Raw genomic sequence first — 14,496 nt, forward strand, 5'->3', positions numbered from 1 at the left:
TGTATGGAGACACTAGTCGCCTGCATTGCTCAGGTGGATTTTGGTCCATTCTTCCGCACACACTCCTCACATCCTGTATGGAGACACTAGTCGCCTGCATTGCTCAGGTGGATTTTGGCCCATTCTTCCGCACACACTCCTCACATCCTGTATGGAGACACTAGTCGCCTGCATTGCTCAGGTGGATTTTGTCCCGTTCTTCCACACACACTCCTCACAACCTTTATGGAGACACTAGTCACCTGCATTGCTCAGGTGGATTTTGGCCCATTCTTCCGCACACACTCCTCACATCCTGTATGGAGACACTAGTCGCCTGCATTGCTCAGGTGGATTTTGGCCCATTCTTCTGCACACACTCCTCACATCCTGTATGGAGACACTAGTCACCTGCATTGCTCAGGTGGATTTTGGTCCATTCTTCCGCACACACCCCTCACATCCTGTGTGGAGACACTAGTCACCTGCATTGCTCAGGTGGATTTTGGCCCATTCTTCCGCACACACACTCCTCACAACCTTTATGGAGACACTAGTCACCTGCATTGCTCAGGTGGATTATGGCCCATTCTTCTGCACACACTCCTCACATCCTGTATGGAGACACTAGTCTCCTGCATTGCTCAGGTAGATTTTGGTCCATTCTTCCGCACACACTCCTCACATCCTGTATGGAGACACTAGTCACCTGCATTGCTCAGGTGGATTTTGGCCCATTCTTCTGCACACACTCCTCACATCCTGTATGGAGACACTAGTCGCCTGCATTGCTCAGGTGGATTTTGGCCCATTCGTCTGCACACACACTCCTCACATCCTGTATGGAGACACTAGTCGCCTGCATTGCTCAGGTGGATTTTGGCCCATTCTTCTGCACACACTCCTCACATCCTGTATGGAGACACTAGTCACCTGCATTGCTCAGGTGGATTTTGGCCCATTCTTCTGCACACACTCCTCACATCCTGTATGGAGACACTAGTCGCCTGCATTGCTCAGGTGGATTTTGGCCCATTCTTCCGCACACACTCCTCACATCCTGTATGGAGACACTAGTCGCCTGCATTGCTCAGGTGGATTTTGGCCCATTCTTCTGCACACACTCCTCACATCCTGTATGGAGACACTAGTCACCTGCATTGCTCAGGTGGATTTTGGCCCATTCTTCCGCATATGGAGACACTAGTCGCCTGCATTGCTCAGGTGGATTTTGGCCCATTCTTCTGCACACACTCCTCACATCCTGTATGGAGACACTAGTCACCTGCATTGCTCAGGTGGATTTTGGCCCATTCTTCTGCACACACTCCTCACATCCTGTATGGAGACACTAGTCGCCTGCATTGCTCAGGTGGATTTTGGCCCATTCTTCTGCACACACTCCTCACATCCTGTATGGAGACACTAGTCACCTGCATTGCTCAGGTGGATTTTGGTCCATTCTTCTGCACACACTCCTCACATCCTGTATGGAGACACTAGTCACCTGCATTGGTCAGGTGGATTTTGGCCCATTCTCCCGCGCACACTCCTCACATCCTGTATGGAGACACTAGTCGCCTGCATTGCTCAGGTGGATTTTGGCCCATTCTTCTGCACACACTCCTCACATCCTGTATGGAGACACTAGTCACCTGCATTGCTCAGGTGGATTTTGGCCCATTCTTCCGCACACACTCCTCACATCCTGTATGGAGACACTAGTCGCCTGCATTGCTCAGGTGGATTTTGGTCCATTCCTCTGCACACACTCCTCACATACTGTATGGAGACACTAGTCACCTGCATTGCTCAGGTGGATTTTGGCCCATTCTTCCACACACACTCCTCACATCCTGTATGGAGACACTAGTCACCTGCATTGCTCAGGTGGATTTTGGCCCATTCTTCCGCACACACTCCTCACATCCTGTATGGAGACACTAGTCGCCTGCATTGCTCAGGTGGATTTTTGCCCATTCTTCCGCACACACTCCTCTCATCCTATATGGAGACACTAGTCGCCTGCATTGCTCATGTGGATTTTGGCCCATTCTTCCACACACACTCCTCACATCCTGTATGGAGACACTAGTCGCCTGCATTGCTCATGTGGATTTTGGCCCATTCTTCCGCACACACTCCTCACATCCTGTATGGAGACACTAGTCGCCTGCATTGCTCAGGTGGATTTTGGCCCATTCTTCCGCACACACTCCTCACATCCTGTATGGAGACACTAGTCGCCTGCATTGCTCAGGTGGATTTTGGTCCATTCTTCCGCACACACTCCTCATATCCTGTATGGAGACACTAGTTACCTGCATTGCTCAGGTGGATTTTGGTCCATTCTTCCGCACACACTCCTCATATCATGTATGGAGACACTAGTTACCTGCATTGCTCAGGTGGATTTTGGCCCATTCTTCCACACACACTCCTCACATCCTGTATAGAGACACTAGTCGCCTGCATTGCTCAGGTGGATTTTGGCCCATTCTTCCGCACACACTCCTCACATCCTGTATGGAGACACTAGTCACTTGCATTGCTCAGGGGGATTTTGGCCCATTCTTCCGCACACACTCCTCACATCCTGTATGGAGACACTAGTCACCTGCATTGCTCAGGTGGATTTTGGCCCATTCTTCCACACACACTCCTCTTATCCTGTATAGAGACACTAGTCGCCTGCATTGCTCAGGTGGATTTTGGCCCATTCTTCCGCACACACTCCTCACATCCTGTATGGAGACACTAGTCACTTGCATTGCTCAGGGGGATTTTGGCCCATTCTTCCGCACACACTCCTCACATCCTGTATGGAGACACTAGTCACTTGCATTGCTCAGGGGGATTTTGGTCCACTCTTCCGCACACACTCCTCACATCCTGTATGGAGACACTAGTCGCCTGCATTGCTCAGGTGGATTTTGACCCATTCTTCCGCACACACTCCTCACATCCTGTATGAAGACACTAGTCGCCTGCATTGCTCAGGTGGATTTTGGTCCATTCTTCCGCACACACTCCTCACATCCTGTATGGAGACACTAGTCACCTGCATTGCTCAGGTGGATTTTGGTCCATTCTTCCGCACACACTCCTCACATCCTGTATGGAGACACTAGTCGCCTGCATTGCTCAGGTGGATTTTGGTCCATTCTTCCGCACACACTCCTCACATCCTGTATGGAGACACTAGTCGCCTGCATTGCTCAGGTGGATTTTGGTCCATTCTTCCGCACACACTCCTCACATCCTGTATGGAGACACTAGTCGCCTGCATTGCTCAGGTGGATTTTGGTCCATTCTTCCGCACACACTCCTCACATCCTGTATGGAGACACTAGTCGCCTGCATTGCTCAGGTGGATTTTGGTCCATTCTTCCGCACACACTCCTCACATCCTGTATGGAGACACTAGTCGCCTGCATTGCTCAGGTGGATTTTGGCCCATTCTTCCACACACACTCCTCACATCCTGTATAGAGACACTAGTCGCCTGCATTGCTCAGGTGGATTTTGGCCCATTCTTCCGCACACACTCCTCACATCCTGTATGGAGACACTAGTCGCCTGCATTGCTCAGGTGGATTTTGGCCCATTCTTCCACACACACTCCTCACATCCTGTATAGAGACACTAGTCGCCTGCATTGCTCAGGTGGATTTTGGCCCATTCTTCCGCACACACTCCTCACATCCTGTATGGAGACACTAGTCGCCTGCATTGCTCAGGTGGATTTTGGCCCATTCTTCCGCACACACTCCTCACATCCTGTATGGAGACACTAGTCACTTGCATTGCTCAGGGGGATTTTGGCCCATTCTTCCGCACACACTCCTCACATCCTGTATGGAGACACTAGTCACTTGCATTGCTCAGGGGGATTTTGGTCCACTCTTCCGCACACACTCCTCACATCCTGTATGGAGACACTAGTCGCCTGCATTGCTCAGGTGGATTTTGACCCATTCTTCCGCACACACTCCTCACATCCTGTATGAAGACACTAGTCGCCTGCATTGCTCAGGTGGATTTTGGTCCATTCTTCCGCACACACTCCTCACATCCTGTATGGAGACACTAGTCACCTGCATTGCTCAGGTGGATTTTGGTCCATTCTTCCGCACACACTCCTCACATCCTGTATGGAGACACTAGTCGCCTGCATTGCTCAGGTGGATTTTGGTCCATTCTTCCGCACACACTCCTCACATCCTGTATGGAGACACTAGTCGCCTGCATTGCTCAGGTGGATTTTGGTCCATTCTTCCGCACACACTCCTCACATCCTGTATGGAGACACTAGTCACCTGCATTGCTCAGGTGGATTTTGGTCCATTCTTCCGCACACACTCCTCACATCCTGTATGGAGACACTAGTCGCCTGCATTGCTCAGGTGGATTTTGGTCCATTCTTCCGCACACACTCCTCACATCCTGTATGGAGACACTAGTCGCCTGCATTGCTCAGGTGGATTTTGGTCCATTCTTCCGCACACACTCCTCACATCCTGTATGGAGACACTAGTCGCCTGCATTGCTCAGGTGGATTTTGGCCCATTCTTCCGCACACACACTCCTCACATCCTGTATGGAGACACTAGTCACCTGCATTGCTCAGGCGGATTTTGGCCATTCTTCCGCACACACTCCTCACATCCTGTATGGAGACACTAGTCACCTGCATTGCTCAGGGGGATTTTGGTCCATTCTTCCGCACACACTCCTCACATCCTGTATGGAGACACTAGTCGCCTGCATTGCTCAGGTGGATTTTGGTCCATTCTTCCACACACACTCCTCACATCCTGTATGGAGACACTAGTCACCTGCACTGCTCAGGTGGATTTTGGCCCATTCTTCCGCACACACTCCTCACATCCTGTATGGAGACACTAGTCACCTGCATTGCTCAGGGGGATTTTGGTCCATTCTTCCACACACACTCCTCACATCCTGTATGGAGACACTAGTCGCCTGCATTGCTCAGGTGGATTTTGGCCCATTCTTCCGCACACACTCCTCACATCCTGTATGGAGACACTAGTCACCTGCATTGCTCAGGTGGATTTTGGCCCATTCTTCCGCACACACTCCTCACATCCTGTATGGAGACACTAGTCGCCTGCATTGCTCAGGTGGATTTTGGTCCATTCTTCCACACACACTCCTCACATCCTGTATGGAGACACTAGTCGCCTGCATTGCTCAGGTGGATTTTGGCCCATTCTTCCGCACACACTCCTCACATCCTGTATGGAGACACTAGTCGCCTGCATTGCTCAGGTGGATTTTGGCCATTCTTCCGCACACACTCCTCACATCCTGTATGGAGACACTAGTCTCCTGCATTGCTCAGGTGGATTTTGGCCCATTCTTCTGCACACATTCCTCACATCCTGTATGGAGACACTAGTCGCCTGCATTGCTCAGGTGGATTTTGGGCCATTCTTCCACACACACTCCTCACATCCTGTATGGAGACACTAGTCGCCTGCATTGCTCAGGTGGATTTTGGCCCATTCTTCTGCACACACTCCTCACATCCTGTATGGAGACACTGGTCACCTGCATTGCTCAGGTGGATTTTGGCCCATTCTTCCACACACACTCCTCACATCCTGTATGGAGACACTAGTCTCCTGCATTGCTCAGGTGGATTTTGGCCCATTCTTCTGCACACACTCCTCACATCCTGTATGGAGACACTAGTCACCTGCATTGCTCAGGTGGATTTTGGCCCATTCTTCTGCACACACTCCTCACATCCTGTATGGAGACACTAGTCGCCTGCATTGCTCAGGTGGATTTTGGCCCATTCTTCCGCACACACTCCTCACATCCTGTATGGAGACACTAGTCGCCTGCATTGCTCAGGTGGATTTTGGCCCATTTTTCCACACACACTCCTCACATCCTTTATGGAGACACTAGTCGCCTGCAGTGCTCAGGGGGATTTTGGCCCATTGTTCCACACACACTCCTCACATCTTGCAGGTCCCGGCTCCTTCTATGATCTCTGAGCTTTAGTTCCTTCTAGACACTTTTTGTTGGTTTCAGCTCCGGTGATCGGCTCGGACATTCTAGCAGATTTATTTTCTCTCCTTCGCTGAGTCCTTGGGGTCATTTTGTTGTTGAAATGTCCACCCTAGTTTCATCTCCATCATCCTGGTACATTGCAGCAGATATTTGTCAGGAATGTCTCTGTACATTTCTCCATCCTTCCTTCAATGATATGAAGTGTCCAGTGCTGAATATCAGCCGCACACCATGATGTCCCCCCACCCCTCACACTTAACGATTGTTGGTGTTTTTGGTGTGAATTGCCTTTTGGCCTCCAAACAATGTGTGTATTATGGCCTCCAAAGAGTTCAGGTTTGGTCTCCTCTGACCAGACTTTATTCTCCAGTGTGTCACAGACTTGTCTAATTGTTGTGGCGTGAACTTTAAATGTGCTTGAACCTGTGTTTCGTTGAGCAATGAAGTCTTGCATGGTGAGTGTGCATACAGGAGCGTGCATACAGGCCATGGTGGCAATGTGCATTACTAATTGTTTTCTGTGAAGCAATGGTACCTGATGATTCCCCAGGTCTTTCTGTAGCTCTTCACAGGTGGCCTTAGCTCTTGGACAACTCTTTTTTGATTCTTTTCACACCTCTGTCTAAAATCTTGCAGCAGCGAGCTCCTAGTCATGACCAATTTATGGTGAAATGATGTGCTTTCCACTTTTCGAGTTATGGCCCCAGCAGTGTTCACTGGATTCTTCTGAAGTTTAGAAATTCTTCTGTAACCATTGCCATCAGTATGTTTTGCAACAATATGTTTCCAAAGGTTTTGAGACCGCTCACTGGTTTTACCCATCATGAGATGTTTCTTGTGTGGTCCCTTCTCAGCACGTGACGTGGGGTGCACCTGCCAGGGTTAATTTATCTTCCCTCATTCACTCCAGCACTCAACCTCTTTTATAGGCTATCAAGTGATCATAATTCAGACTCCGACACTGTCCACACACCCCGGCTACACAACACGCTGCCACCAGTCATTATACACATGGGGTGATGAGTCCCTGATATATACTACCGTCTGACAATCAACAGGATCACACTCTCTATGTAAGGCTATTGATTCTTTCGTGCATACAAGGATCAAACATATTAAAGTTTTAAGCTTTAATATAAGAAATACAGAGATTACAATAAAGAGGTATAAAAGACCAAGAGGAAAATAGCACACAAGGGTACAAAACCGCTATAAAATAACAAATACCTAAACTTTCCAGTCTAAGTTGTCTTCTTTTTCCTTGGGGAGAGAAGATGAAATAGCAAACTCACTCCAGCATAGGCTGACCCCTCATGTGAACTCTACTAAAATGGGGGTTTTACCTTTTTAATAACACCAGTCACCTCCCTTCTGGGAAGTCCTGACAGGGATTGTCATGGCATGTGGCTTCAGTTTCCAGAAAATTATGAAACCCTATCTCCAAGATATCTTGATCCCTGGATGTCATAGGCGGGAGATGTTACCGTCATCTTTCCTATCACAGTTTTACCTGTTTATAGATAGGAAACATGACGTGGCAAGTATCTAGTTGGCAGATATTAATTTGGGGATGATGGTCTGACCTCACAATTATGAGAAAATTGTAATCTTCTTCGTCTGGTGATTGCGGTGCCAGAGATGTGCAAGGGATGTACCTCCCTGTAACTGCAGGACCTATGCACACACCGATGTTTAGAACGGAGTGGCCACGACCCTGGTTAGAAGATGACAGCTGGTTTCTGCTCATCTCTCCTCCCCTATGTACCTCAGACTGGCCGTCTCTTTTTTACCAGTTTTATTATTTCTCCACTCCTGGGGTCCTGGCGTCGGTGAGGGGTCCTTTCTCTTTCTTTTTCTCCCCATTTATTGGTCCCATGCTGTCAGTGTGTTGATGGGTGATGGATGTTCCTTCAGAGAGATGGCATGGATTTGATTTTTCCCATCACGACACCTTTTTATCGGCCATCAGTAAAACCATGTGATGTATTTCTCTACGTGGCAGGGTTGCTTTCTCATCACTGTTAGATTTCTGCCGGGGTCAGGACCTTTCCTGGCTTTCTTTCTTCATGTGTTCAATACTTTCTCCCTGCGTCATTTTTCATTATTACACATAATTTATAGACCTCTCTGGTTTGATTTCTTTGCCTGTGTGGATTGGATGGGTTGTTACCGACATCTGGTGAGAAATTCATATCAATAGCAACTTTAGAAATATAATTACTTATAAAATTTTTTACATGTTCAATACTTATTTCACCCACTGTGTGTATATTTGGAAGGGCTTCTCCACAGAGCGTGCCGTGCCTGCCCTGCGCCCCTCACTGCACTGTCCCCCCACCTGCACTGCCCCCTCCTCCCTGCTCTGCCTATGCCTGCGCTGTCCCCTCCCCTTTCCTGCGCTGCCCCCCCTGTCTGTGATGTTTGCCCCCTTCCTGCCCCCATGCCCCTCCTCCCTGTGCTGCCCCCTCCCCTTTCCTGCGCTGCTCCACCATCTGTGATGTTTGCCCCCTTCCTGCCCCCATGCCCCCCCCTTGCCTGCCCCCTCCTCCCTGTGCTGCCCCCTCCCCTTTCCTGCGCTGCTCCACCATCTGTGATGTTTGCCCCCTTCCTGCCCCCATGCCCCCCCCTTGCCTGCCCCCTCCTCCCTGTGCTGCCCCCTCCCCTTTCCTGCGCTGCTCCAGCATCTGTGATGCTTTTCCCCTTCCTGCACTGCTCCCCCCCCCCTTCCAATATACCCCCCCCTTGCCTGGCCCCCCCTGTGCCTGTGCTGTCCCCTCCCTGTCTGTGATGTTTGCCCCCTTCCTGCTCTGCTCCCCCCAGGTCCCTCCCCCTTGCCTGCCCCCCTGTGCCTGCGCTGCCCCCTTTCATGCCTTGTTTTGCCTCTTGTAGCCCGGCTGGTCGTGTCCTCAGTGCACCTTCATTAATAAGCCCACGCGCCCTGGCTGTGAGATGTGCAGCGCCGCCCGCCCCTTGGACTACGTGGTGCCGGAGGAATATAGACCGGACGAGACAGAGCTGCGGAGGCTGCAGCTGGAGAAGGACAGCTACCAGCAGTACAAGAAGGTAAGGGATGAGACCGCGAGCTGGTGACTGGCGGAATCCACTACGAATGCAGCTCTGGAGGTGATCCACTGGGAGATTATTATTATAAATGCAGCTCTGGATGTGACCGCAGCATTATAATCATTATTGCAGCCCCTCCCCCACGCTGACAGTTCCCCCATATTTATTGTGAGTGTGCTGTCACTTCTAGCTGGGTTGTTGCTCATCCTGAGCTTTCTGGTTCAGGAAAGTAACCAGCTCTGCCATTGAGACCAAACCAGGCCACAGCAGGAACGCGGGAGGGCTGAGAGCGATCGCACAGAACTACCTACTCCAGGTGTACAGAGGCGGGGTGGGGGCCGGCACCGGTGACACCCTGCCCTGCCCGGGACTTCAGGTCCCACAATCTTTATATACCACATCCTGAGGACATCTTCTCATCCTGACTCCCCTGTATACATGCACGCTCAGCAACATGTGCTCCTCCTGACTCCCCTGTATACATGCACGCTCAGCAACATGTGCTCCTCCTGACTCCCCTGTATACATGCACGCTCAGCAACACGTGCTCCTCCTGACTCCCCTGTATACATGCACGCTCAGCAACGTGCTCCTCCTGACTCCCCTGTATACATGCACGCTCAGCAACATGTGCTCCTCCTGACTCCCCTGTATACATGCACGCTCAGCAACATGTGCTCCTCCTGACTCCCCTGTATACATGCACGCTCAGCAACATGTGCTCCTCCTGACTCCCCTGTATACATGCACGCTCAGCAACATGTGCTCCTCCTGACTCCCCTGTATACATGCACGCTCAGCAACATGTGTTCCTCCTGACTCCCCTGTATACATGCACGCTCAGCAACATGTGCTCCTCCTGACTCCCCTGTATACATGCACGCTCAGCAACATGTGCTCCTCCTGACTCCCCTGTATACATGCACGCTCAGCAACATGTGCTCCTCCTGACTCCCCTGTATACATGCACGCTCAGCAACATGTGCTCCTCCTGACTCCCCTGTATACATGCACGCTCAGCGACATGTGCTCCTCCTGACTCCCCTGTATACATGCACGCTCAGCAACATGTGCTCCTCCTGACTCCCCTGTATACATGTACGCTCAGCAACATGTGCTCCTCCTGACTCCCCTGTATACATGCACGCTCAGCAACATGTGCTCCTCCTGACTCCCCTGTATACATGCACGCTCAGCAACGTGCTCCTCCTGACTCCCCTGTATACATGCACGCTCAGCAACATGTGCTCCTCCTGACTCCCCTGTATACATGCACGCTCAGCAACATGTGCTCCTCCTGACTCCCCTGTATACATGCACGCTCAGCGACATGTGCTCCTCCTGACTCCCCTGTATACATGCACGCTCAGCAACATGTGCTCCTCCTGACTCCCCTGTATACATGCACGCTCAGCAACATGTGCTCCTCCTGACTCCCCTGTATACATGTACGCTCAGCAACATGTGCTCCTCCTGACTCCCCTGTATACATGCACGCTCAGCAACATGTGCTCCTCCTGACTCCCCTGTATACATGTACGCTCAGCAACATGTGCTCCTCCTGACTCCCCTGTATACATGCACGCTCAGCGACATGTGCTCCTCCTGACTCCCCTGTATACATGTACGCTCAGCAACATGTGCTCCTCCTGACTCCCCTGTATACATGCACGCTCAGCAACATGTGCTCCTCCTGACTCCCCTGTATACATGTACGCTCAGTGGTGACTGCTACTCCCCACTCCAGCATAGACATGCACGCTCGGTGAAATCTGCTCCTCCTGACTCCCCTGTATACATGTACGCTCAGTGGTGACTGCTACTCCCCACTCCAGCATAGACATGCACGCTCGGTGAAATCTGCTCCTCCCGACTCCACTGTATATGGGTATGCACATGGGGGCGTCTGCTCCTCTCGGCTCCACCACATACATGCACGTTCAGCCATCGCCTGCTCCTCCCATCCCCACAGTATACATGCACGCTCAGCCAACGGCTGCTGTTCCCGACTCCACCGTATACATGCACGCCCAGTGGCGGCCGAACCCCCCCCCCCACCGTCTCAACCTCACAGTATACATTCACACTCAGCCAAAAGCTGCTTCTCCCGACTCCACCTCATACATGCACGCTCAGCTGACAGCTGCTTCTCCGGACTCCACCGCATACATGCACGCTCAGCCAAAAGCTGCTTCTCCCGACTCCACCGCATACATGCACGCCCAGTGGCGGCTGAACCCCCCCCACCGTCTCAACCCCACAGTATACATGCACGCTCAGCTGACGGCTGCTTCTCCCGACTCCACCGCATACATGCACGCTCAGCTGACGGCTGCTTCTCCCGACTCCACCGCATACATGCACGCTCAGTGGCCGGTGGCTGCTTCTCCCGACTCCACCGCATACATGCACACTCAGTGGCCGGTGGCTGCTTCTCCCGACTCCACCGCATACATGCACACTGAGCGACCGGTGGCTGCTTCTCCCGACTCCACCACATACATGCACACTCAGCGGCCGGTGGATGCTTCTCCCGACTCCACCACATACATGCACACTCAGCCGACAGCTGCTTCTCCCGACTCCACCGCATACATGCACGCCCAGTGGCGGCTGAACCCCCCCCCCACCGTCTCGACCCCACAGTATACATGCACGCTCAGCCAAAAGCTGCTTCTCCCGACTCCACCGCATACATGCACGCTCAGCCGACGGCTGCTTCTCCGGACTCCACCGCATACATGCACGCTCAGCCAAAAGCTGCTTCTCCCGACTCCACCGCAGACATGCACGCCCAGTGGCGGCTGAACCCCCCGTCCCCACCGTCTCGACCCCACAGTATAAATGCACGCTCAGCTGACGGCTGCTTCTCCCGACTCCACCGCATACATGCATACTCAGCGGCCGGTGGCTGCTTCTCCGGACTCCACCGCATACATGCACACTCAGCGGCCAGTGGATGCTTCTCCCGATTCCACCGCATACATGCACGCTCAGCCAAAAGATGCTTCTCCCGACTCCACCGCATACATGCACACTCAGCGGCCGGTGGATGCTTCTCCCGATTCCACCGCATACATGCACGCTCAGCCAAAAGATGCTTTCTTCAGCGCTCTATTGGGAGACCCAGACGATTGGGGTATAGCTACTGCCCTCCGGAGGCCACACAAAGCACTACACTAAAAAGTGCAAGGCCCCTCCCCTTCTGGCTATACCCCCCCGTGATATCACGGGTTCTCCAGTTTTAGCTTTGTGTGCGAAGGAGGTCAGACATCCACGCATAGCTCCACAGATTTTAGTCAGCAGCAGCTGCTGACTATGTCGGATGGAAGAAAAGAGGGCCCATGTAGGGCCCCCAGCATGCTCCCTTCTCACCCGTGGATGGTGTTGTAAGGTTGAGGTACTTATTGCTAGTACAGAGGCCGGAGCCCACATGCTGTTTTCCTTCCCCATCCCCATGAGGGGCTCTGGGTGAAGTGGGATCTTACCGGTCTCCAGGCACAGAGACCGAGCTCCATCCACAGACCCAAAAGAACCTGCTGGATATGGAGCTGAGTATCGTCAGGGACAGGGCCCTGCTACATCAAGGTACTCTGTGTTCCCATGCACATCGCGCCCACACACACCAGCATTGCTGGGAGTGTTAGTGCGCCGGGGACAACAGCGCGGAGCGCTGGTGCTATTATTCACTGCAGCTTTGCTGAGTGAATTTAGGTATTGAAAACGGCCGCGCCGGCCGCTGCTGGTTGTTTTTTACATTGTGGCGCGGCTGGGACTTGTGGTGCGCCGGGGGACTTCGGCGTCGGCCGTGCACATAGGACGGCCGCGCTTATTACTAGAGTCCCCGGCTTTGCGGCCTAGCTTTCGTTTCGTTCCCGCCCCAGCCCTGCCAGTCAGAGGAGGGGCGGGACGCTGTACAGTAGCTCAGCGCAGGGAGCTGGAGTCTGCTTTGCATTCTCCAGCCCCCTCTCACTGAACACAGTGAGACGCCGGGTTCCCGCTCTTGGCTGGGGCTCGCCCACGGCCCGCCCCTCTGCACAGGACGGGGAAGAGAAGCCGGCAGCCATTATGGTTTCCACTCTGGGAGAACGGAACCAGTCACAGGTTTTTGGGCGACCTCACACCCGCTCTTGTGCGGGCGGTAAGCAACTGACACCACTAATGCTGAAGTGGGCTTTTGGGCTGTGTGCTGATATGCTATGCACTGTACTGTACTGTCGCTATTCTGGGCAACAGCAGCAAATAAGCAATGCTGCTGAGGCACAAGCTTTCAATGCTTCGTCGTTTGCATGTGCTGCAGTGTTTACTGTCAGATTGGGCAACAGCAGCAGTAGAGCAATTTGTGCTAAGGCACAAGCTTTCAATGCTGCTTCGCTTGCATGTGCTGCACGGTTTATTGTTATGCTATACATTCACTGTATGTCGCTATTCTTGGCTAATGCGCCCAGATAAACAGACAAAAGCAGCAGTAGAGCAATGGTGCTACGGCACAAGTTTTCAATGCTGCTTGACTTGCATTGGCTGCAGTGTTTACTGTCATGCTTGTATGCTATACATTCACTGTATGTCGCTATCCTTGGCTAATGTTCCTGGATAAATAGACAACAGCAGCAGAAAGGCTAGGGTGCTAACGCGCAAGCTTTCAATGCTGCTTGGATTGCATGGGCTGCAGTGTTTACTGTCATGCTGTATGCTATACATTCACTGTATGTCGCTATCCTTGTCTCATGCTCCTAGATAAATAGACAACAGCAGCAGAAGAGCAAATGTGCCAAGCCACAAGTTTTCAATGCTGCGTGTACTACATGTGCTGAAGTGTTTATTTGTACTTCATGCTTGTATGACTATTCACTGTACGGTCGCTATCCTCGGCTAGGCTCTTAGATAGCTAGACAACAACAGCAGAAAAAGACAAGTTGCCAATGCACGGGCTTTCTATGCTGCTTGTACTGCATGTCATACGGTTTCAGGACCCCCAGTGCGTGCAATTGCTCAACCGGGGTCTCTGCTATATGTGGCCAAAGGAACCACCTGTGATCTCTGTCCAGAGACAGGGACGAAGTTGCAGTTTTTCCGCTGATATATTGTCTGTGACTATGACTGACATCTTACAGACTTTGCACCCCAAGCAGACCGTGGGCAATATGGTTGCAATGACCCTGGCCGCCCTGATCTGGAGCATCTCAAGGCGCCAGAGTGATTCCAGGCATCCCAGAGAGCAGGCATCCGACACGGTCGACAGTCCCAGATGGCCTAAGCGGGCTCGCTGGCATTAGCCCTCGACTACATCACTGGGCAAGGTCCCAGCTGGAGTACTCTCTGTACGATGAGGCAGACGTAGCGGTTCAGGACTCTGTTCCTGAGACCGCTCTCAATCCGGATACACCGGATGGTGACGCTATAGTG

General features: G+C 52.1%; 1 protein-coding gene across 1 annotated transcript in view; it reads left to right on the forward strand.

Moving 5' to 3' along the window:
• LOC142316928 (ranBP-type and C3HC4-type zinc finger-containing protein 1-like) overlaps nucleotides 1-14,496 on the forward strand; it is a 77,980-nt gene that overhangs the window by 23,168 nt on the left and 40,316 nt on the right. The window contains exon 7 of the mRNA XM_075352701.1: nucleotides 8,917-9,090. Within this exon, the coding sequence (XP_075208816.1) occupies nucleotides 8,917-9,090 (174 nt within the window). The remainder of the gene's footprint in view (nucleotides 1-8,916; nucleotides 9,091-14,496) is intronic.

The sequence above is a fragment of the Anomaloglossus baeobatrachus genome, chromosome 6 (assembly GCF_048569485.1).
Source record: "Anomaloglossus baeobatrachus isolate aAnoBae1 chromosome 6, aAnoBae1.hap1, whole genome shotgun sequence".
NCBI lineage: Eukaryota > Metazoa > Chordata > Amphibia > Anura > Aromobatidae > Anomaloglossus > Anomaloglossus baeobatrachus.